This window comes from Corvus moneduloides, chromosome 13 (assembly GCF_009650955.1).
Source record: "Corvus moneduloides isolate bCorMon1 chromosome 13, bCorMon1.pri, whole genome shotgun sequence".
NCBI classification, from domain to species: domain Eukaryota; kingdom Metazoa; phylum Chordata; class Aves; order Passeriformes; family Corvidae; genus Corvus; species Corvus moneduloides.
The window spans coordinates 4701555-4724428 of record NC_045488.1 but is presented as its reverse complement, the minus strand read 5'-3'; the positions used below and the strand labels follow the sequence as shown (position 1 = coordinate 4724428).

The 22874-nt window shown below is 41.2% G+C and overlaps 1 protein-coding gene across 5 annotated transcripts in view; it reads left to right on the top strand.

The window, feature by feature from the left end:
* The window catches only part of ARNT2 (aryl hydrocarbon receptor nuclear translocator 2), a 98890-nt gene that overhangs the window by 44328 nt on the left and 31688 nt on the right, over positions 1-22874 (top strand). For 4 of the 5 annotated variants that reach the window (XM_032122781.1, XM_032122783.1, XM_032122780.1 and 1 more), the window contains 4 exons: positions 11536-11638; positions 13645-13710; positions 14114-14199; positions 21782-21858. In XM_032122781.1, coding sequence (XP_031978672.1) covers positions 11536-11638; positions 13645-13710; positions 14114-14199; positions 21782-21858 — 332 coding nt within the window. The remainder of the gene's footprint in view (positions 1-11535; positions 11639-13644; positions 13711-14113; positions 14200-21781; positions 21859-22874) is intronic. The other variant, XM_032122784.1, reaches the window with a different exon arrangement.

Below are 22874 nucleotides of genomic sequence, written 5' to 3'. Positions count from 1 at the left end.
AGCTACTCATGCTTTTTATCCCAGGAAAAAACAGAGGTTCCTCATCAGCTGTTTTCACTGAATGTCCAGGAAGCACCACAACCTGTAGAGTGAAGACAAGCAAGGCACCCAGTAAACAACGCACAGCAAAGCTGGTGGGATGGGAAGGAGAGAAAGTTTCCATAGACATGATATGTCCTGAATTCTTTTATGTCTCTGCAGAACTGTCCAAGACTTGACTCAGTATTTTATGGGATTTTCCACCCACGCACACATACCCACACAGCCCCCACTTTATTCCTTGGAGGGGTGGAGGCTGGAGGCAGCTGTGTCAGGATTATTGTACCTGCAAAGGAAGGTAACAGAGAGATTTTTGAAAATAGATGCTTCAAGACTGTGGTTGCCCTGAATAAGGGACAATTCTTGAAACATACTGCCATGTATAGAATATATATGTGTGATTGATGTGAACAGAATATATCAGGTTCCAGTCTGTTTTTACTGTAGAAAAAGCCCATTTTGGCAAGGCATCTTTTTGTCTTTTTAAGTGTGAAATCTGGAAAGAGACTTGCCTTGTTGTTGACAACTACCAAATCATCATGTGATACCTGTTTTTCAGTTAAAGTTATGTGGTCCCACTGGCATTGCAGAGAGTGAAGAGGATGTTTCAGATGTGAGACTTTCCGTCCACACCAGCCCATTGCTGTGCCGTTGTTCCAGAGAAAAAGACCTGCCCACATTTTTTTGGACTGTTTGTTTTCATAGCAGGAGGGTCACAGTGCCAGCCAGAGATGGCCTTAGAACTTGGGCAGTGCCAAGCATAGGAATTTGTGGATTTTCAACTTCAGTCTGTTCAGCCTGCAGGTTTTTTACTGGAGGAAATGAATGTCCTGCTTCTTCCATCCCCATTCTGTTTGCAAGTAAATGAATGAGTGCAGGAAACGAGGAGCCTGTGACTGTAGGGCATCCTCGGGTGCCATTCCTGCCCTTTGACACACTAGACGGTAACACAGAAATAGGAAAACACATGGTCTGCCCTCAAAAAATATGTACTTCCAAGTGATCATATTTTAAATGTATGGTACATTTAATCTCTCAAACATTCCAAGAGAATTTTGTTTTCCTTTGGTCTCTAGGACTGTTTCTGGGGGGAAAAAAAAATCCCAAATGCTCGGAGAAGCCAACTATGTATAAAAGAGTTCAAAAGCAACTCCTACACAAACACAGTGGTCCAGTGGTCTCCCTGCTGCTCACACATTCCATTTGGGTGGATAGTACTGGAAGGAAAACCAGTGATAATAAATGGCATTTTTAAAAAATTACTTTGGTAATTATAATGGTGGTTTAAAGAGGTCAGTACATGCTTTTTCCAAAACAGGGAAAGAACTTTAGCCTAGTACTCCTGAGACAAACTTACTACACCTGATTAGCATTAGGGAATGCTTCTAGGGTGAATTTTCAGGTGTTTGGACATGCACGTGTAAGTGGGTTTTGTGGTTACCATTTCTTTTCCGTCTTCACCTTGAGTTTCCCACTCAGAAACTGCTGCATTCTTGGGTCTGTTATCACAGATGTTGGACTGGATCACTTTCTCTTGCTGGATTTCAAGGGTGGTCGGTACTTCTTTAATGGTCAGTATTTGTTCAACCTGCTCTGTTTTGTTAAACATGATGAGATATATGGAGTTAGTGGGGTTTTTTCCCCCCTTTCAAAAATACTGGTGTTTTCAAATACCCAAACAACTTCTTTGGTTAACACATTGGCAATAAAACAGTCCAAGTGTGCCTCTTGGAGGGTTTTGGCACTGGCAAACTTGCAACCTTCTCAGGTGCTTCTGTGCTTTGATGGCAACAGATGCTGGGAGAGCTCAGCCTTAGCATCTGCCTTGTGGAACAGGAGCTTTGAATGTTGTGTTGTCTCAGTGAAGTCAATACAAGGCACTAAAATATTTTATTATTTGTGATGAGTTGTAGTAGCAGCCTAGGGAGGCGTGGGGAGGAGGGGTGCCTTGTGTGTGGTAGTATTCCACCCATAATTGATTTATCCTGTGCTGCTGTCATCTCTCCATCCTTAGCTGAGGCTCAGCTCTGTGGCAGCAAAGGCAGCACTTCTAGGTCTTTGATCCTTCCCTGGCCTTCCAGAGCTCCCACTTGTTCCTCTCTGATACCCTGCATGGAGCCATGGAGGGAAAAGCCTCCTGTGTGGCAGCTCACAACCAGGGTGGGAACGTGGCCCATGGGCAGTGTTCTTCAGTTTGAGCTGTTTTATTGCAGTCCCTGGGATGTGAACTTACATCATCAAACATTCTTCTTTCTAGTTTTGCAATATGAAGACTTTTGCCTGGAATTTTTACGTGTCTTGAGTCTTTGAAAAGAGAATTAAATGATGTATATATACGTACATATAATACTATACTATAATGATATATTTTGCCCCTCACACCTTATTTTAATTGAACTAAAGAAGTAGTCTGTAAAAACAACCAGACAGCATCCTTGAGCCTTTTTCTCCTCCCTCTCTTTCCCTTCTCATGTGTTTAAATTTAATTCTGTCCACAGCAAAATATCTTACAAGGTCATCTTGTGGTCATTATTTATTTCCTCTAATGAGCTATTCCATGGTGTGTCACTAGAGCCAGATTTCAGAACCAGACAATACTAGTATTTACTAATAAAGCATAAATCCCAGTTACTTGAGTTTGATAATGAAGTACAAATAATATAGAATGCCAGGAGCTGAGGCTTTTTTGGCAAAAGGGCTTTTCAGTAAAGCTTCTTGCTGAGCATCCAAGTGAAACAAATAGGTTAATTTAGGAGCTACTTACAACCTTTATCTATTGATTTATTATGCAGCTGTGAATGGTAGAAAAATAAATTATGTATTCCAGTGTTATTTTGGATAGCTGTTCTGTCCTGGGAGTGTCTGCTGACGGTGCTTTGGAGTTTCTGGGGTTTCCATCCCTTTTTCTAGTTAGAGAAAGTCCAACTGTCTTTTGGGGAGCTGTTTGTACCTTGGATCACTGGCAGGCCTTACTATGATGGTTTTCTCCAGCTCAGTCTTTCCTTCAGGTGGATCTGATATTTGTGACAGAAGGGCTACCCCAGATGCCCAAATCATGGAACCATGAACTTTGTCATAGGTGCTTGTTTAGGTGCCAAAAACACCTGCAGAGATCACAGATAGATGCTGTGTATTTATGTCTAGGGAGAGCTTACACATCTGTATGGGCTTCTATAAGCTATTTTATTTAGTATTCTGAAAGTGTCCCATGCTTTAAGTAACCATTCTTGGGAGTTCAACATACATTTAGTTAAAGTGTTTTGTGGGTTGATTTTTGAGGGGGGCTTTTTTGTGTTATAAATTGACATTCAACATATGCTTTGAATTATTTGCTCCAGTTTCAAGTCCAGTTTTTCCAGGTCCATCAGCAGAGAGACTTGCATGTGATCTGTAACACTATCCCTTCAGATAGTCCCTTAAAATTAACTGAATAGCAAGGCTCAAAAGCCCACATAGTTTCCTTTTTAATTTAATTAAAATGATGCATATTTGCCCAACACTGTGGAGAATGACATGATGCAGACTGGTTAGTCAAACATGAAGGCAGGCACAGCAGGGACCTTTTGGCCTCGTGAGCTTTTATAATAACAAGTTGTATTAAGCAAACAACTGTGTAACATGAGGGGTTTCTTATTGAAAAACAAGAGGGGGTGAGAAAGCTTTTCAATTTTCCCCTTGTGGGTCAGTGTCTCCAGCTGGTAAGTAGGAAGCAGACAGATATTTAAAAATAGGTGCATTTCAATTGCATTACTTCTTTTTTATTTTTTTAACTTTGCTGTTGATTGGATCAACTCTTCATTCTATTGTGGGAATGTCATAACTTGACTCTAATGCTTATACAACGCCTTTTGCAATTAGATGATGTAAACCTTAACATATTTAGAGAGGTTCAAGTAATCCCCCCGAGAAGCTAAGCTAGTGAGGAAAGTGAGCTTTGATGGTTTATATTTATAATCATGGAATAGTTTTGCTTGGAAAGGACCTTAAAGATCATCTCCACGTTCCACGCTCCCCCCCTGCCATGGGCAGGGACACCTTCCACTGGACCAGGTTTCTCAGAGCTCCATCCAACCTGGCCTTGAATGCTTCCACGGAAGGGGCATCCACAGCTTCTCTGAACAGCCTGTGCCAGGGCCTCACCACCCTCAGAGTGAAGAATTTCTTCCTCATGTCTAATCTAAACCTGCCCTTCCTCAGCTGAAGGCCATTCGTCCTTGTCCTTTCGCTGAATGCCCTCGTAAAAAATCTCTCTCCGTCTGTCCTGGAGGCTCCCTTTGGGTACTGGAAGGGGCTCTAAGGTCACCCCAGAGCCTTCTCTTCTCCAGGCTGAACAATCCAGCTCTCCCAGCCTGTCTGCACTGCAAAGGTGCTCCTGCCCTCTGAGCATCTTTGTGACCTTTGGGCTAATTTATTTCAGGTTTTATGCTGATACATCCAGAGGTTACCACTGCATATAAAGATAAATAAGACACTCAGCCTGTAGTGTTCTCTTGGAAGCATAAATTTAAGCTGATTATGCCCTGTTAAGCATATAGGTGTCATGGGATTTATATGGACTTACTGAGAATCAGTGTGTATTACATTACTGAGTATTTTTATCTACAGCATGTTGAGAACTCATATTAGTCATGTGAGCTTGGACCCTGTTCCTAGCTGCACCTCTGCTGCTGGCTGACTGCAGGCAGGAGAAACCATTCCTTTGGGTTCAGTGTCCTCATGTTCAAAATAACAGTAAAGGTGTAGAAGTCCTCTGGAAGTTGCTGTGATGTCTGCTGACAGCACATGTGCTCCAAGCCGGTTGTCTGTTTTGTATGTCAACACATTTATTTCTCAGTGTATTAACAGTGCTTTGCAATGTAGTGGTGTGTGCAGTGGGGTAGGGTTATGGGGCTGCTTCCTGCTGCAGGACAAAACAAGGATGTGAGGGCAGGGAAGCCCCAGCCTGGAAGAGCTGAAGCGGTCTCATAACATTCGGGTGGAAGGCAGTGCCAGCTTTGGAGCAAGAGCAACTGCATTTTATCCCTGCCACCCCACAAGTGTCTTGGTTGGTATGTGTGCAGTATAATCACAGCTGGGAAGTCCTGTGTGGTCCCTGATGTTGTTCCAGGCTGTGTTGAGGCTGGCTGATTTTACAGTTCTACTGTATTCTCAATGGATATTAGTATACCAATGTCCCCTTGGCTTTGTTCTTGTGGAGGATTTGCCAGGCACAAAATCCTGAATGGCAGAGGAGAGAGGTGTAAATGTGCTGCTGTACAGCAGGTTGGTAGGGTGCAGTCCCACGTGGGCAGATCCCATCCTCTCTGTAGAGTCAGGCCAGCTGGGAAGCAAGAGTGGGCAGTGTGCATGGGGAGACCTTATTTCCACCTGCATGGTTCTTTCTCCTTGAAACCTCTGAAAGGATCATGATTTTAATATCATGGAAGATTTAGATTGCATCAACAATCTCCACATGATCGGAACGTGTCCATTTTTGTCGTTGTCCCCCCCACCTTGCCCTCTGCCTGGTCCTCAGTTTCCCACAAGCCAGGGATGGAGGTGGTGATTCTGGTCCATAAAGGCTGTGGTACCAGTAAGGGATGACCTGTGCTACCAGACACCTGCCAGGCAGAACCAGGGGCTCCTGCACCACAGGGGAGACAGTCTGGAGAACAGACCATTTACTCATTGAGGAATGTGAAAGAGGAATGTTACAGTAAACAGCAGGACAGCGAGTATTGCTTTGGGAGCTGCGCTGTAACCTTGATGTGAGCAAGAGAGGCAGGCTGTAAAAATTAGCACTGGTTCTGGGTGCACTGGGTAACTGATGCCAGTCTTGTGGTTCTGCCCTAACTTTGTAATTTTAAGTTAGGATGGTCTTAAGTTCACCTGTGTTTTGAGTATTGATGCTATTCCTATTGCTCATGTGTTTGCTTTCCTCTCGCTGAGGGGGCAGAGAGATGCACTTCTTGTCAGTACAGTTTTATTAGGATTGCACTGTTTGGTGTGTACTCTGATATGGGTATGTGCATGGTAGGTACATCTTTGCTTTTATGAGCCTTGCCTTTATGTAAATAATAAAACCCCAGAATGCTAAGAAAAAGACTGTCCGTGCTCATTTTCAGATTGTTCTATTTGTATATTGCAAACGTCTTCTGGTTTATGTAAATATGAGTTCCTGGAAGGAGAGCCTTCCAGTACTGTGTTTGCATGGCAGTTGTGATTCCTAATGTGTTCTGTAATTTTTTTTTTTTATATTGGAATCCACAGGGTGGATGTATATTTATTACACTTAATAGAGCATAAAGCTCTTGCTGAGCTGCACTAAACACGAGGTAAAATTGTATCCCTTACATTAGTAAGGCGTACATTGTAAATTTTTTTTTCTTTCGTTTTACTTGTTGAATTAATGCAGAATAATTGCTCTGGCATAAGCTTATCAAGAGTAATTTAACATAAATTGATCAAATTTAGGCTCTTTAATCTTACTGGAGACATTTTGTTTATGCATTTGTAATGCATCTGTTGTTTTGAAGAGGAACTCTGTCAGCTGAGCACCTCAGCTGTAGTCAGTGCATATGTGTAAACTGATAAATGGCAGTTTCAAGAAGAGTTTCACCTTGTCTTGTTGAACTTGACTGTTTATCCCAAGCAGTGACCTGTATCTTGATTCTCTACAAACTGTAGAACAGTCAAAGATTTTTAAGCTGATCTTTTCTGCTAATTTCTAAAGATTTAATGTACTAATACAGAGCATCGCCACAGAAGTCCTTTGTTCCCTGACCCTTTAGTTTGAGGGTGAGCTCACACTTGGAGCTGTGTTCAGCAGCAACAGTACCTTGACCATCACTTTGTTTTTATTTTTAATTATTTCCTCTTGTTTTCCTCCATCCTTGTCTTGCTTTTTCCGGTTTCATAGTAAGATAAAGATGGTTTTAGTTTTCATAAGGATTTTTGGGTGCAGTATTCCTGTGTTCTGTTTGTCTTCCTTGAGCAGCCTGTGGAGTATTTTTGATGAGCACGAAGTCATCTTTTGTTACCTTGTCCAAACCAAACTTAGTTTATCCTTTATTTTATTTTGCCTGGAAAGAAATACGTGAACAATCGGTGGCTGAGAATAATTATGAAATATCTGACTTTTTAAGACAAGATGTTATCATCTGAAAGGTGAAACTTGCTGGGTTGGTGAAGGTGTTGAGGTCGAGGTGAGAGTCCATATATTAATTCAGACTGTTTCCCTATGAGGCCCATGATTCTGTGCAAGACAAAAGTCCATCTACTGATGAGCTAGAAGGAAATGGAAAATTGTATCATGTACTTTGCTAACAGTATATTTGTGCACATGAGGCCAAAACAAATTTCTTTTGAGATCTGTGAGCTGGGTGTTTCCATGCTGCAAACTGGATGTGAGCACTGTATGGTTGTTTCAGACCCAACCATTCCAACTTGCACTGAAATTTTTGCAGAAGAATGCCCTTATGCAACCACCCTTCTTTATAGCTGCAGTCTGCAGCATTCTTAGGAGCTGGAAATCCAGCAGAGAAATCCACTTGTGGTAGAATTAGGTGTTGAAGTTTATGGAGTTTTGAATCCACAAAAAAAAAAAAAGAGAAACTGAAAAAAGTGAAAAGAGCAGACTGTGTTTGATTACCAAGCTATAAACCTTAGCATGCAGTGCATAAACGTGGAGGAACAAATCTTCCAACAGGCTGGTACTATTGTGTGAAGGTGGATCTGAGCCAAACGCCCAGATTTGAAACCCCATGAACTTCAGTAGGCCCAGGCCAATCCTTGGCTTAGCTTCATCTCAAAACATTGCAAGCACAGAAAACAAGTTTGAACATTCTCAGTAGCAACTGGAGATCCAAAAGGGGAAGGTTTGTGCATAATCCAGTCAGTGTTTGCACACGCAAGGGGCACATCAGTGCCAACATGAACATTTGCTCCCTTGATCATCATGAGAATGTTTTTAGAGCATCTTTGCAAACACCCTGCAGGGAGTGTTTCTGGCATATGTGCTCAGTACTTGAATCTGTTACCAACTTATCTTTTTACTGGTAAGAGCTTTATGTGGCTTCTCTGATTCTGCCCAAATAATGAACTTGCCCATTGTCCTCACCTCCATGTCCCTGTGTGCCAGCCCTTGCCTGTCACAGCAGCTGACATCAGGTTCCTGGATCACACAGTGGTTTTCCTGCTCAGAGAACAACTGGTTTATTACAGGTTGAATCAATACTGCCTTCTGGATGGGGACTGTAGTGGGGAGATTTCAGCAGATTATCAGTTCTACCCAGACCAGCCAGAGAGATTTATGTGCCCATTCTAATCAGCATTGTGCTCATTTGTTTGCTTTCTCCTTTCAGCAGAGCAAACTCTGGTTTCCTCTGAGCTGTGCAGCTGCTGTAAAGGGCAATAAGACAGCAGTGTCAGTCACAGCAGTGCTGCTGCACGCAGGGTTGTGTCTGGAGCTGGTGAGGGGAAAAGTTTAACACGAAAATGAGCTACATGCAATTAGCAGTTTATGGGGAAGCTCATAAGGGATCCAGCTGGTGGTGGCACTGGGCTGTAAAACGGCTCTTCTGAAGAAACTAGAAGGAGAAATTAAAAAAAGACACACATGCACTGTTCAGTTAACAGAAGTTGTCAGAGCATCCTATTAATATTTCTTATTAATAAGAATATAATTGCCAAGTTTGACATCAGATGTGCTTTGTGTTTGTCCATGGAGAAACCTAAATGAACATTTATCGCCAAGGATGCTGGAACAAACAGAGATAGGAATATTTTATGGTTCTGTGACAGAGCTACCATTGGGACATTCCACCTCCTTGAACTGAGCTGCCTCTGTGACTCTGAGATGCAATTTATGTCAGTTTCCTTGATTTAGTCTATTAATCTATAATTAATTATAATTCTATATGTCTATATGTAGCTATGATTAATCTTACACTCTTATAACTCTTCCTCTTTTTAATATAATGTGATCATAAGATTCTAATAACAAATGAGGCACAAACTGCTTGTTCTGTATAAAAATCTGTAGCACATTGTTAGAGCTCTACAAGGTTGACACATGGACTAATAGTTACTGGACTATTGAAACAAGCTGCTGAGAGAGCTTTGTCATAATATCAGGACAGCAAGCATTTCTCTGACTCACATACCCCCTGCAGTGATTTTGTAAGTCAGGGCAAAATTTAGAACTCTATTTGTTATCTGGTACATATTTCAAAGACATTGCCAAACAAAAAGCTAAATTTAAAAACTCTGACACTTGTTGTTGGGGGTTCCAGACATGCCAAAGGAACATGTGTCAGCAGTTTTAGACTTAGTGGCCATGTAATTGTGAAATATCCTTCTTTTTTTTTTTAATAGATGCTCTTGGATGATAAAAACAGAAATTCCTATTAGCTGTTTGAGTTACATTTACTGTCACTGTTTTTTGATTAATATTAGTGTCTCTTCAAGAATTTATATTGGAATGAAAAAAGAATGTGCACAGAAAACAACTTTTCTTTTGTTTGTGTGTATGACAAAGCTATTGTGCCCTGGGAGAAAATTGCTTTTAATGGTTTGATTTCACTGGCCTGTTCACATGGACAGCCATTGGGTCCTGCACATATATTCTGTCTTTATGTGCTTTATCATATATATTGCCATGGTTTGAGAACAAGTTTGCCTCCTGCCCGATGGTATTTTATTTCTCTCAATTGTCTGATTAGTTGAAGGGATGGGGAAGTAGACTGTGACTTTGGCTATAGAGACAGAGAGAGACTGTCCAGTGCAGGGAAGGGAAGAGTGTTAGAACTTCAGATCCATCCTATGCTGTGGGGTCAGCACAGCTGAGCTGGGAAGTCTGGTGTGATTTCTTCCCAGCTCACACCTGAATCATAGACCAGGATTAATATATAGACCAGTGTTTTAAACTGAAGCACCCCTAGGAATTGTTCCCCAGTCATGCTGACTTCTTAACCATCTGAGATGCACCTTGGAGATGACACCAAGTGAGGTCTGACCTTCTGTTGGCAGGGGTGGCTTTCCTCCGGAAGGAGTTTTCTGGAGTATACCTTAAAACTAAAATGCTGCTGCCTAATTCCTTATGTAAAATGTTAATCTTTAAACTATTATGTAATGATTTCATTCCCATTCATGGATGGAAGTAAATATTTAGAGGTAGAGTAATTCTGAACTTAGTGTTTGGCAGTAGGTTTATTTCAGAACTGAATTTTTGGACAGAGACTTTTAGGTCGGTCTGGTGAGGGAGACTTTGAATGTATTCTGCATGTTGTCTTCAATTCAGTACAGACAGAATAGGCACCTTATATTGCTGTAAACCTGGCTACTTTTACCACAGTGAAGACTCAGGCTTGTGTAGTTTCAGTTACTGAAAGATACCCACCTTAAACATGTGGGTTTGCTCATGGCCGTGTGTTGTCAGCACTGGTGGCCGGCGTTTAATTGCCTGGCAGCTGTTCCCACTGCATTTCTCTTGCCCACTGTCACTTTTGTGGCTGCATCCAGCCCTTGAGCATTGTGGATCTGGGCCAGTGATTCATTTCTAGTCTGTGCTGGGTTTTGTAGTCGTCTCTTAGCATTTGAGCTGTAGATGTGAAAGTCCATTTTCTTAGTTCTTTGGTGATAAGCAGAAGGATTCTGGGTGATACCCAGTGTCCTGAAGTCCCTGATCTGAACCTGTCTGTAGTAATCAGTCTTCTGTTTTAAATGAAAAAATTAATCTGTTGCCCCCTTCCTACCTTTGCATTCCCTCTGTCTTGTCCTCTCTTGAGCTGACTGGGTGGCTGTTGTCCCTTTTCCAAGCTGTGCCTGTGGTGTGTGCTTCTGAGGGTTGTAGGGAGCAGGGTCTGGCCCTGGACCTTGCACAGGCTTGTGTTGCTGTGTGGTGAATCAGATCATCTCACTGATCTGTCTGAAAATTAGAAATGCTGTTGACATGTCAGTTCTTTATCAGCTTTGAAAGGCCCCCACCATAAGTGCTGTTGTGACAGATCCTGTATCTCATCATCAAGGAGAAAAGGTTGGTCTTTTGTGCATCTCACCATCCTGACAGCTCCCACTGTGAGGTGGTGCTGTGGTGAGAGTGTTCTAGATAGGCACAAGTACAGGAAAAGAGGAGCAGCTGTCAGGGGATTGATAAATATTGTTTTATCCACAGTTCTGGTAAAGAGTGGAGCAAGCGGATCAAGTCAAAAGCTGTGCCTGCTGTCATTGCCTTGTTTGCCTCCAGGCATTTGACTCTGCCCTGGAAGCTGGTCTTGGGCCAGCCAAGGAAGGAGCCATCACTCTTGTGACTCAGACTCAGCCTTGCTGAAATCCTTAGTTAAACCAGCACATAACTGATCCTCCCCTGTGAGACCAGGATCAAGATTATTTTTGTTGGTATTTTTTCCCCTAACTGGGCTAATGGCATTCAGCTCGTGAACTTTTGTTATCTTAGTTTCTAGTAAATGGAATTAAATTTATGTACTCAACACCAGTTGCTCTCCCTGGCATTTCTAGGACGAATCCTGGACTTGAAGACTGGGACAGTAAAGAAAGAGGGTCAGCAGTCCTCAATGAGAATGTGCATGGGATCCAGGCGCTCTTTCATTTGCAGGATGAGGTATGCATTTACCCTGTATTCCCATAATGGTTCCAGTCCTCAGCTTAGACTTCAGACATTTTGTTGCACTAATTTGACCTTGATTACAAGCTAAAGCTGGAATGACATGCTCCCATGATGTATTTCTAGTCTACTACTTCAGCAACTGGAGTGAAACTGAACCTAGTCTTCCTTCACAGTTAAAGGCGAAACAGCACCTCATTTCTGTTGTAATTAGTATTGTCAGTGTGGGGTGTGGGTTCCTTTTTCCAGGGAACTTCATGACAGCTTCACCCCTGGACTGTTAACCATTGTCTTTTCTAGTAAAGTTACTCAAATTGACAATTTGGAAACAAAGCTTTTGCAAGGGTAACGAATGCCCAGCTCTGTGTATTTGTTCAGCAAACCAAGAATATTAGAAGAATCTTGAAGATAAACAGGAATTCAGTTGCAAACCTGCCAGCTATGTAGGAATTAACCTAAGCCTGGTATGAATTAACCAGATGTCAGCTGGCTGATGCTAGATAAATGAGTAATTGTTAGAGGGTTTTTAATTTGCAGTTTTCCAACTTCTCCTGCATTGTTTGGGCTTCTTTTAAGAGATCTGTCTGCCCAGTGCTTTTTTGGGGGGGCTCATGAGCACTTCTTTTGTTTTAGTGCTAGCAGGCTAAAACCCCTGTTTCTATTGCAATAAATTTTTGTCAGTGGTTAGGAGGGGAAAGTACACAGCTGTACATCAACTACAGACTGATGAAAGTACATCATCTGTAGGCTATGTCCAGTATAAATAGTGAAAACAGCAAATGCAAAATTCATGACAGAATGAAACACACAAAGCAAAATACTTGACATATTAAAGTACAGATACCTGTATTCTGGTTATGTGGTGGATTTTTTCCAGTCCTGTGAGGATGCTGAATGTTTGGCTCCTGGGTGCCTTTCTGAGGTGTTTATATGCTTTATATCTGTAAGATCAGACTTCAGAGCTATAGAACCTTTTCCCCCTCTTAACTGGGATGGAAGAAATACAGCCCAGCAGAGCAGCACTGAGAACACTGCTTTTTCTTCCTCCAAGCTGCACATCATATTAAGAGGACTTGTTTGTGCAAAGAAAACCAGGCTTAGTGTCCTGTTTGCAGTTGTTCCCCAGCTTTCAAAACAATTCAGATTGCAGTTATTTCCTAGCACCCTGATTCTATAAACTCCAGTACATGAGAGTGATTTTACACGTGCCAGTAACCCCACTGTTTTTGTATTTCTAAATCTTATTTTAGTTGTTCATTTCTTCTCCTTGGCAGTGACTGCTAAGCAAAAAAAAATTCAAGGAATAAAAAGAAAACCTTCTGGGAGGAATGAGCCTCAGATAATGTGAACTTTCCTTGTGGTTGCTTCTTTCATTGTTATTATTTTTCCATTAAAAATGAACTGCTTTTACCCTTCAAACTATTTACTCAGCTTCAGATGTATTGTTGAAATTATACAGTTAGGCATACTTACAAATATCACAAAATACACATGAACAAGTCTTCAGCAAAGTTACTTGACAGTGTAAATAGTTTGATCTTGCAAACATTATCCTAATGTCTACAGACATTGTAGCTGGTGGATGGCAGTGGAATTTTTCTGTTCGGGGAAGCTGTAGGAAGACTGAGATTGATCTGTGTGGATATTTGGGATACCTGACATACTTTTCTCTAGTTTTCACACTCGTTTTATGGCATTTTGAAGTGTGTCTATTCTTTAGCCACATGTGGGATATCAATTTCAAATAGTCTTTAGGCTGGGGAAGTTTGGAAGGGAATCTTTTCCTAGTCTCTCTTATTTTTCTCCAAGAAAATATTTGTAGCACACCTAAAAAGCTCAGCCTATGGAAGCAGCACGTTCTAAAAAAACATGAACATGCAACTTTTTGCCAGAAATAAGTATCCATAATTGCCTACTTACATATGGTAATAAAGATCTCAAAATTTTCATTGTGTGTATTTATATTAATTTTTTAGCTTTTTAAAGTATTAATTTACTTTTAGGTGTGGAAATGCTCCTCTGGATCATTTACCTCTGAACAGAATAACCACCATGAGAAAAAGATACAGGTACTATTACTTGATTTACCACAAAGCAGCTGTAGTTGCCCTCGGCCCTCTCACTTGCCACTGGGTTAATGCCCACTCCAGGAGTGTTACCTGGTCCTGCACCCACTGGATCTTTTTGCAAACAAAATGTCTTTGCAAGTGTCACTCCAGTTCTTTGTCTTACACCAGCTCCATCTCTGAATCAATCTTCAATATCTTTCTCAGAGAAATATTACAAGAAAACAGGTACAGCTTGAATAGCAACATAACAGAGCTGGCAGTGTACAGGACCCTAGGCTGACGCTTGGGTGGTTCCAACATAACTTGCAAATACTGGTAAATCACTAGTACTCATAGTTTGAAAGCATAAAGCTATTCTTCATATCAATCAACGTGGATGTTTTTGTGTTTCTTGTTCATTCAGGAATGGCCTGGGCCCGGTGAAAGAAGGTGAAGCACAGTATGCTGTTGTCCATTGCACTGGCTATATCAAGGCTTGGCCACCAGCAGGTTTGTATCCCTCGTGGAAGGCGGTGTGCACCAAACTGTCCTTAGGACAGCTGAAAACCTGGCTCAGGTTTGCATGCTGCAAGAAAAACAGGGAGAACTGTAGTGTGGTAACCAATTAAAGCTTACCTTGAGAAGCTTTTGGTAAGAAAAAATCAGCTGAGGTTACTCAGTGCCCTTTTTCCACGTGGCACCCTTCTCAATTTCACTGTCACAGAGCAGCTGTAGGAATTGCCAGTAATGCAGGATTCCAGAAACTGGGGCCAAAAGTCTTCAACTTATGTTGATAAACCAACATAGAAATGGTCTGATTTTAAAAAGGTGGATGCAAAGCATGTGTACCTCTAGAAAACACCAGTTAATGCTTTTGTACTTAAGTGCTGAGTTGCAAGCACCTCTCTATGAAAACATGTCATTTCAGTTTAGGCACATGGATGTTCACAGTGATGGTGTTATTCGAGAACGTTCAGTATTTGTGATAAATTCTGGTTTGAGGCTGTTTTTCTGGGAATCAAGTCTTGGCATATTGCTTTGATCTACAGAGAAAAACATTTACCTGCTGGAACTCGGTGTTACATGTGGGAATATTTACCTTTGAAAAATTCCAGGAGGAGACAGTGGAGCTCATCCAGACCTCGTTATGAGCGGGGTTCCTTGACCTTGGCGTTGGCAGGAGTTGAAGAGGTTGTTTGCAATGCGACAGCGCCTGCTGGCGTGAATCTAACCAGGAGCTGTCCTGCCCTTTTGTGGTTGTACACCACGGCCATAAATCACATTGATCCAGGGATTATGAGTTCTGAGAGGTGGTTTGTACCAAATGGGTGCAACCAGCATGCAGATGTGAACTTCTTGTTGGTTTTCTGCTGCAAGGCGGTTTCGGAAGCAGAGGAAAACTTCCCCTCTTGTTGCTAATAGGATTTAATAGGAGTCAAGATGTTTCAATTTTGCTTCTGTCTCAAAAGTGTGAGAGCACAGTGTCTGTAAAGTGCTCTGAAAATGGATGTTTTTTTCTGTTCTGTTTTCTTCTACAAAAAGACTTACTTTTCTATTGGTAATTCCAAACATAATGGAATTTCAACCTTGATATATGGGATGTCTCCTCAGGAAGGTGGAGGTCAAATAAGATTTTGTTTAGCTTGAATGAGAATCTTGCTGCATGTTGTGGGATGTTTAAAGAGATCTCACTCTTCAGGGGTGTGTGTTGCTGGTGCAGAGCTGCAGATGCAAGAGCTCATGTCAGCATTAGGGCCTGACGTTGGCAGTGTGTGCCCTTCAGCCACCGGTTCTGCAGGACAGCAGCATGGGATTAAAAGGATCTTCTGGGTCTTTGAGTGCCCAGGTATCAATCACATTGCAAATCCCAGCTGGTATTGGTGAGGTCTTTTCCCCATCTCAGCTCTTCCAAAACATCACTGCTTCCCCATGCCTAACAGCTTCTTTAATTTTCAATCCTCATTGCTTTATGGGAAGTTTTTATTTCACTGAAGGTCAGTTACTTTATGGGAATTTTCCTGCCTTGTGCCTCTGTGTCTCTCCAGTGTTCTGGTGCATTTCCAGAAGGAGGTTATACCCTGTCAGCCTGGACTCTGCAAAGACAATCCAGCCCACTTCTACTTTCCATTCTCAAAATTCATTCTCTTTACCCTTGTGACTTTTCTCTGCAATTGTTCTTGTTTTCACTCCCCTTCTCAAAATGTAGGTCGCTGGCACTATACATTCCTGTTTCAGATGAGATTGTAGAGATGGATTACACAAACAATATTTCCTGTCTTGCCTGGCAGTGTAGGATACAGCATCCTTCTCTTTTGTGTGCTGCATCCTGCAGGCATCCTAAGACATCTGATATAAATATATATATATCTTCCAGGCTGCCTTCTTCTCACTTCTCAACTGCAAATCTTGCTTTGAATTGTGTGATGTTTCAATTAGTAATACCAAGTTCCATCCTATTTCTGTTGCTTTAGCTTATGACTGTTACTGTTCCCCAAGTGCATGCTTATGCATTTAGTAATGTTGGATTTCATCCCATTTCTATTACTCCACTCCTCAAAATCACATGGTGCTCCCTTATGATATCCCAGTGCTCCTTCACAATGTTCATGCCTCCAAACTATAGCACAATCCTAGGAGATGTTTTTGATTTTGGCAGCCTTATGTGGAATTTCAGTGGTCTTTTATGTTACCATCGAAATTGTTACTCCTATTAGTCATGTCTGAGTGCCTTTTTCAGGGCACATAGAACTGAATCGAGGCCTTTTTCATGAGTGTTTATTTGCCCTCCCAGTCTTCCCCACTTTGTGTTGGTGATTGTCATGTATCCATTGGCTTTCAAAGTTGAATGGGAATATCCATAGGCTGAATTGTTCCCCTATATGTTTGAGTAAATAAGTGACAACATCACTGCATTTGTTCTCATTTCCAGTGGTAATTCAACCATAATCTGCAAAGCAAATGAGATAACCACAGCAGTAATGGAATTTGCCAAGGCTTCTCTACCCTGTAATAAAATTACTTTGTTTGAATCAGCAAGCCCTGCATCATCTCTGGATTCTTGGGAATAAATGGGCTTGTGCTAAATCACAGCTGTTTAAAAATTCAGCAGTTGAAAAGATAATTTGCATTTATTTTTCAATTGCCAAGTGGACACTCTAATATAAACTCCAGATCCTTTTCTTTCAAAACATGCAGTGTGGCATGTGCATTATATAGCTAATACACGATACAATTTGTTCATAAGCAAAACAACAAATCTTACCAAATGCCCTTAATCTGTACTTAGTCTCATTTATTTAGCACTTGGTATTTTCTCTTTCTGGGATGAATTGCATTTTCTGTGGCCACTGTTCAGTTTTTTTAGTCCCGCACTGAATAAAACAATCAGTGTTGATACAGATGTATCCAGAGAAGAACTGTTCTGTGATCATTATTGGTGTGACAGACTGTGTGCTGCTGCAGTGAGGAGTGTGTGCAAATCTGAAGTCATCTGAGTACTTCAAACAGGTGAAAATGAATAAGCTACAGACAGCTGGTGGCATATTTTAAGGACTGGGTTTGTTGTGTTGTGGCTCAGATCTATGTTCAGTGTGAAAACACTTTTGCACATCCAGCCTACCTTTGTGTTTTTTCTCACCTGTGTGGAGCAGCAAGGCTCATGTACTGACAGACTGTCCTCAGCCCCTTCTTCACTGAGAAAAGGGAGAGAAAACACAGGAAGCATCATGCCTTGCCCTCCGTTCAGGCTATGTGTTAATGGTCTGTTCATTTTCCTCCATTGTGGCTAAAAAGACAGGTGAAATTAAGATCAAGTGCAAAACCTGGCATAAGATACCTACACACATATCCCCATGGGTTATGTGCTGGCCTCAAGTAATCAGGGTGAACTTGGTGTGGAAGTCAAAGCAAAAAGGAGTCAGATATTTCAGATGGATGTTGCAGCCAGTCATGTTGTGTGTTTGGTTAAATAATGAGTGTGGTGTTGGGTTATTCTAAATGAGGTCAAAGGACCCCTTGTGTGAAACTGGCTGAGCAGCGAGTCCAGCCTTTGTCCCTCAGCTCCCAGCAAAGCAGCACAGGTAGAATTTGTGATCCTCAGCCTAGACAGTGCTTCAAGTTCATAACCAGTCATAAAACTGAGAAGTGCTGACCTTCTTCTGGGTTTTTCTTCCCATTTACAACTTAAGCAAGATTTGCTTTTCTTCTGTGTTTTTCTCCCCTCTGAAGATCTCATTCCTGGAAGGAAATGAGTCCTCTGTGGTCCATATGATACTTTCCTAATAGGTTTGTTTTGCTTTTTTTTTTTCATGCCATAGGATTTGGTGGAGAGAGAAGATAAAGTCTGTCAGGCTGTTGGTAGTTTTCTGTAAATCAAAGCAAGGATCTGCAGAAAGCACATAGTGAAGAAAAGAGATAGATACATGTTTCAAAAACTTCAAATAAAAAGTCACAGAATAATGTTAAATTCAGATAATGTTGAAATCTTTTTTTTTTTTCCTTTAGTTAAAAAAGAAACATTTTAGTCTTCCAAGTCAGACTTACGGTAACATCTTAACCACAGCATGCCAAAGCTGTTAGGTTATTTTAAAGTTTTGGCCAGAATCTGGACATTTGTGCAAAGTACTCCCTCTTCCAATACAAAACAAAATAGTTGCTTGAATATTGCTTGCAATGCTGTCATTTTTAAGGCTTTATTTATTTTTTTTGAACGAGTGATTAATTTAGTTTTTATTGGGATTTTTCATGAGATTTTTATCCTTGGTATGCTATCCACAGCCTTTTTTGTGAAAGACTTTTTCCATTGTTTTCTATGGGAGATAAAGTCAGGCAGTGTAGTTCCTTCCCTGGCAAGTAACTATCAGAAATGGTTCTAATGGAGACAGGCATTATCAGGGGATTGCCAGTGACCACTGGACACTTAAATTCCATCTTTCTAAAGAATTAGAAATAATTTCTTTCTTAGTGTAGTGAAATAAAACTATAAATCAACTAACGCTGTTCTGTGGCTCGCAGAAAATTTGGGGCAGAAGGGTAGAGAAAGAAAGCAGAAAATGAAGCTTTTCTGTTGTTAGAGCCAACTGGAAGCTCATTGGGAAAACTGAAAAGTTCCTTGTGTCCACACCAACACATGCTGTTGCCCTGTGGGAAACTGTTTGCTGGTGTGAAGGACACTTGGAAATTAAATATAGCCTCTGACGGCACAGCGTTTTATTTGTGATGCTCAGTTGTGGCTTAGCTGTGCCAATTGTTGATATGAACTCAGGAAGCACAGTGCTGTATTTATTATTCAAGAGGGGTGCATATTTGGTGTTGAGAAGTAAAGCTTCTTGCAGGGTTACACATAAAGAATGTGAATAACTGGAGTGTGTTTATTTTGTTGGTGCCCCCTAAAGATCAGTTTCGTGGCTGTTTTCCTCCAAGCTCTTACAACTTTTTTTGGAGATAATGATGGTACTTGGTGATGTTAAGGAGCAATATTACATTGTGTTAAGAGCTGGACAAACTGGTATTAAGTGCAGTGCATATCTTTATTTACCTGTCCATACTGGAGTGTGTTCAGTAGGAAATGGGCTAAAGCAAAAGTAAATCTCGTCTGCAAATGCACCCTCCCATATAAAGACACCCAGAGTTGAATCTTTGGAAATATCAGCTGAAGAGTAAAGAAAATAATTTCTCTATATGGAATGCTGCCAGTAATAGCACCTACATTGCAGAGAAGCAGACAATTATTTTGCATATTTTCTCCTCTAGGCACTTTGGGAAGGGGTTAGCAATCCACTGGGTCATGTATTGATTAATTCCAGGCAGATTGGTTTTTATTCATAGAGTCTCTTGTGGCATAACCCAACTAATACATTTTCCAATGTGCTATACAGACCAAATGTAATCCATCTTGGGCAAAAGGGAAAAAAAAAAAGATGAAAATTAGGACAACAGCCTCTCTTTGTCAACAGAGTGACATCAGAAATAATGTTTCTTAGCTAGGTTTAATTTTGGAGGTTGTTCATGTTACTTTGATTTTATTTGAGCAGTAGCAAGCATGGACCAAGTTCCCAAAAAGGAAAGCATTGTTGAAAGCTGAAGAGAAAAAAAGATTATGCAAAGTGGAAGCTGTCCAGCTCTATCTTTGCTGTCCTTTGCAATACTCTGTGCCACTAAGGAAATGACTGGAAAAGCTTTTGAAATGAAGGGAGTATTCCTAAAATTTGTCCTTCTCAAATGGAAAACTCCATTTGAAAGGGATGTTTTGGTTAAGGTTATCCAGCTAAAATGCCAGGAGTTGCGTCCTTAACACAACACTTGTTAGATGGGACAATAATGCTCCTCCTTTGTAAAGCTCTTGAGAACCCTTGATAAAATTCTGGTTGCCAGGAGGGGACTGTAAATAATGTTGTGCCCCCCAGACTGTGAAATTATTGCACAACAACTTTCAATATATTATACAAAAACATGGGGGGGGTTTCTTTCAGACTTGTTGTATTTTATTTTATTTTATTGTAGTTCAGTGAGTGATGCCTTTTCCTGGTCTTAAAATCAAGAGTCATACACGGTTAGAAGGGAAAAAGGGATTTTACCTTGGTATTTATTTTAAGGATCCTCAGGTGCACACGTCCAGGCCATATGCACCTCAGTGCACACTGCAATGCACCCCCAAAAGATCTGGTGTAACATTATAGGTGTTACTAATTAGCAGATCTATCAAAGATTCCCCAATGAGAGGCTCAAGTGAGCCCCCCTCCCCAAGGAGCCTTCCCCTGGATGGTTCTATCTTAGTTTATAGAATGTGTTCTGGAGAGGACCTTGGGGTCTGGGACACACTGATCCCTACCTGTGAAGCTTCTAAAATGTTTAGTCTCCTAGCTGAACAAACAAGTCCAAGAATGTAGGCAAAAAGCACTAAGAATACAGAAGTTGTAAAAAGGTATGACAGGAGTATAAAAAGGCAAAAAATCTTCATGGCATCAGAGAACCAAAAAATACCTGTAAAGTGCTATTTAGACACTGATTGTCAGATAAGATTCCACTGTTTTGATACAAAATAACATCCTTAGATATGACTTCAGTTCATTCAGCTGCATTTTTAGCTGTTTTTAGAGGTGTCATTTAAGAAAGTGGTGTGCTGTCATCCTCTGCACTGTCCAAAGATTGACTTCTACTGGGGATTATACATTTAGAGAATGAAGTGGCTGTTGTTTCAGAAATGGTAGCTGCTTTGCAATTAATTCCATTAATGCTTTTAAGTGCCTTTTAAGTGATTCACTGCCTGTTATGACTGAGTTCCTTAAAAACCCTTGTGAAAGAGTTTTATAGATCACTTAAAATAGGTCAGTGGTGTCACTCCTGGAGGATGTTTTTTCAAGTGTTTCATACGAGCTTGGTATCTCAGTACTGGAGTTGGGAAATAGCCTTAAATCAAGGCTTAGCCAACAAGCAAGCAAACAGTGCTAATCTGAATGTTCCTATTTGTGAAATGCTGAGATGGAAAATAGTACACATGTATGTTTTGAAACTGTTCCTGTGTTTATGGTAGTTACTCCTGTTACACAGCTGGAACGAGCAGTGTCAGCAAAGCATCCACATTTTTTCAGTCTTCCAACGTAACGACACACGTTTGGGCCATTATAGAAAAAAGTAAAACCAGCTGTTAAATATGAGCACAGAATTAATGATTAATTTAGGCTGTGCCTTGTTTTTAAGGCTCATTATAAGATATTATTCACGAAGAAAACTGAACATAGTGTGCATTCACTGACCATATTAAGTGACCCCATGGTTCCTGCTGGTGCAGCAGCACTCGTGGAAGTGTTACTGGCCATCTCAGTGTATGATGGGATTTTAACATCTGCTTTGTCTGCAGCAATCAAAATTGCTGCTATGGGTACTGTGTGTATACATGTGAGGTATGTAGGATTGAGCACAACTGAGAAGGATCATCTGATCTGAACCCAGAAATAATGACTGAATCTTAGAGGGGAAAATAAGGTTATTGTGTAAGAGTTAGAACATCTAGAAAAGTACAGAGCCAGGACAGCAGCATCTCTATTTATCACAATTTCCTAATTATAACAGTATTTGTTATCATTTGCTCCAGGAATGACGATACCAGAAGAAGATGCTGATGTGGGACAAGGTAGTAAATACTGCCTCGTGGCAATAGGAAGGCTTCAGGTAATGCCAGTCTTTCCATATACAAACTATTTCTGAAAGCATGATCGTTGTTCTGGTGTAGTTGTAAAAGATCTGCACGCTGTTTTGCTACTAGACTGTAACTTGTAATATACCTCCAGTTTATAAAGTGCCTTGATGTCTGTGCAGTCAATGACTTGTCTAGAACTTGTCAACAGAGCAAAATGAAGCTGATTTTGGTGCATATGTGTACTTAATCCAGTAACAACAGCAGAGATGCTCCTGAAGATGAGTGTGTACCGACCTGCCAGTCTTTAGGATGTGTAGGGCTGGGATACTGTGGGTAGTGAGAAACGTGGCAGTACAGGTGCTGCAGATGCTGGGTTAAAGTGGCCCCCAAAGCCAGTGATGCCCTCCCTGCCATTTTTCCATTCATTCTCTCTCCAGCTAATCAACTACTTGAGAAACTGTGATTGCAGGAGTTACTCTGAAAATGGTAAAGATAAGGTAGTCAAGAGGCACTTCAGGAACCATAGCTTTATTCTCAGCCTCTATTGTGTTGTGCATTCAGATCAGATGCGAGCTGAAGGAACTGGGAGAACAGAATTTTCCTTCCTTTTTGTGCAGACAGTTGCAATTGTTGTAGTGCATTTCCTTCCTTTGTGCATTGCTGAGCAGAGTTCAGAGCTCTGAGCTAAAGCAGTCGTGGTGAGTCTCCTTCACCACAGCAGGGAGGACAGTTTTTATCTTCCTGGTCTGGGAATTCTGCCATGGGTGAACATGTTTGAGCCTCTTGCATGATCCCCTGCACTCGCTGCCATCTGCTAGGAGGGGATCACTGCTCCTGACAAGGTGGATTGACCCTTTCACAGGTGCCAAACCTGTCTTACCCAAGGTGAACAGCCTGCAAGCGTTAGCACGTCTGCAGAGTGGCTCTCCATGGCCATGCAAGAGCTACAGAAGTACTCTGGGATGGTTTTTAGGTTAATCATGCTTTCATAATCAAGAGTAATATATTCCACTAATGGAAAGAAGGAAGTTATGGGGGTTTGTGTGTT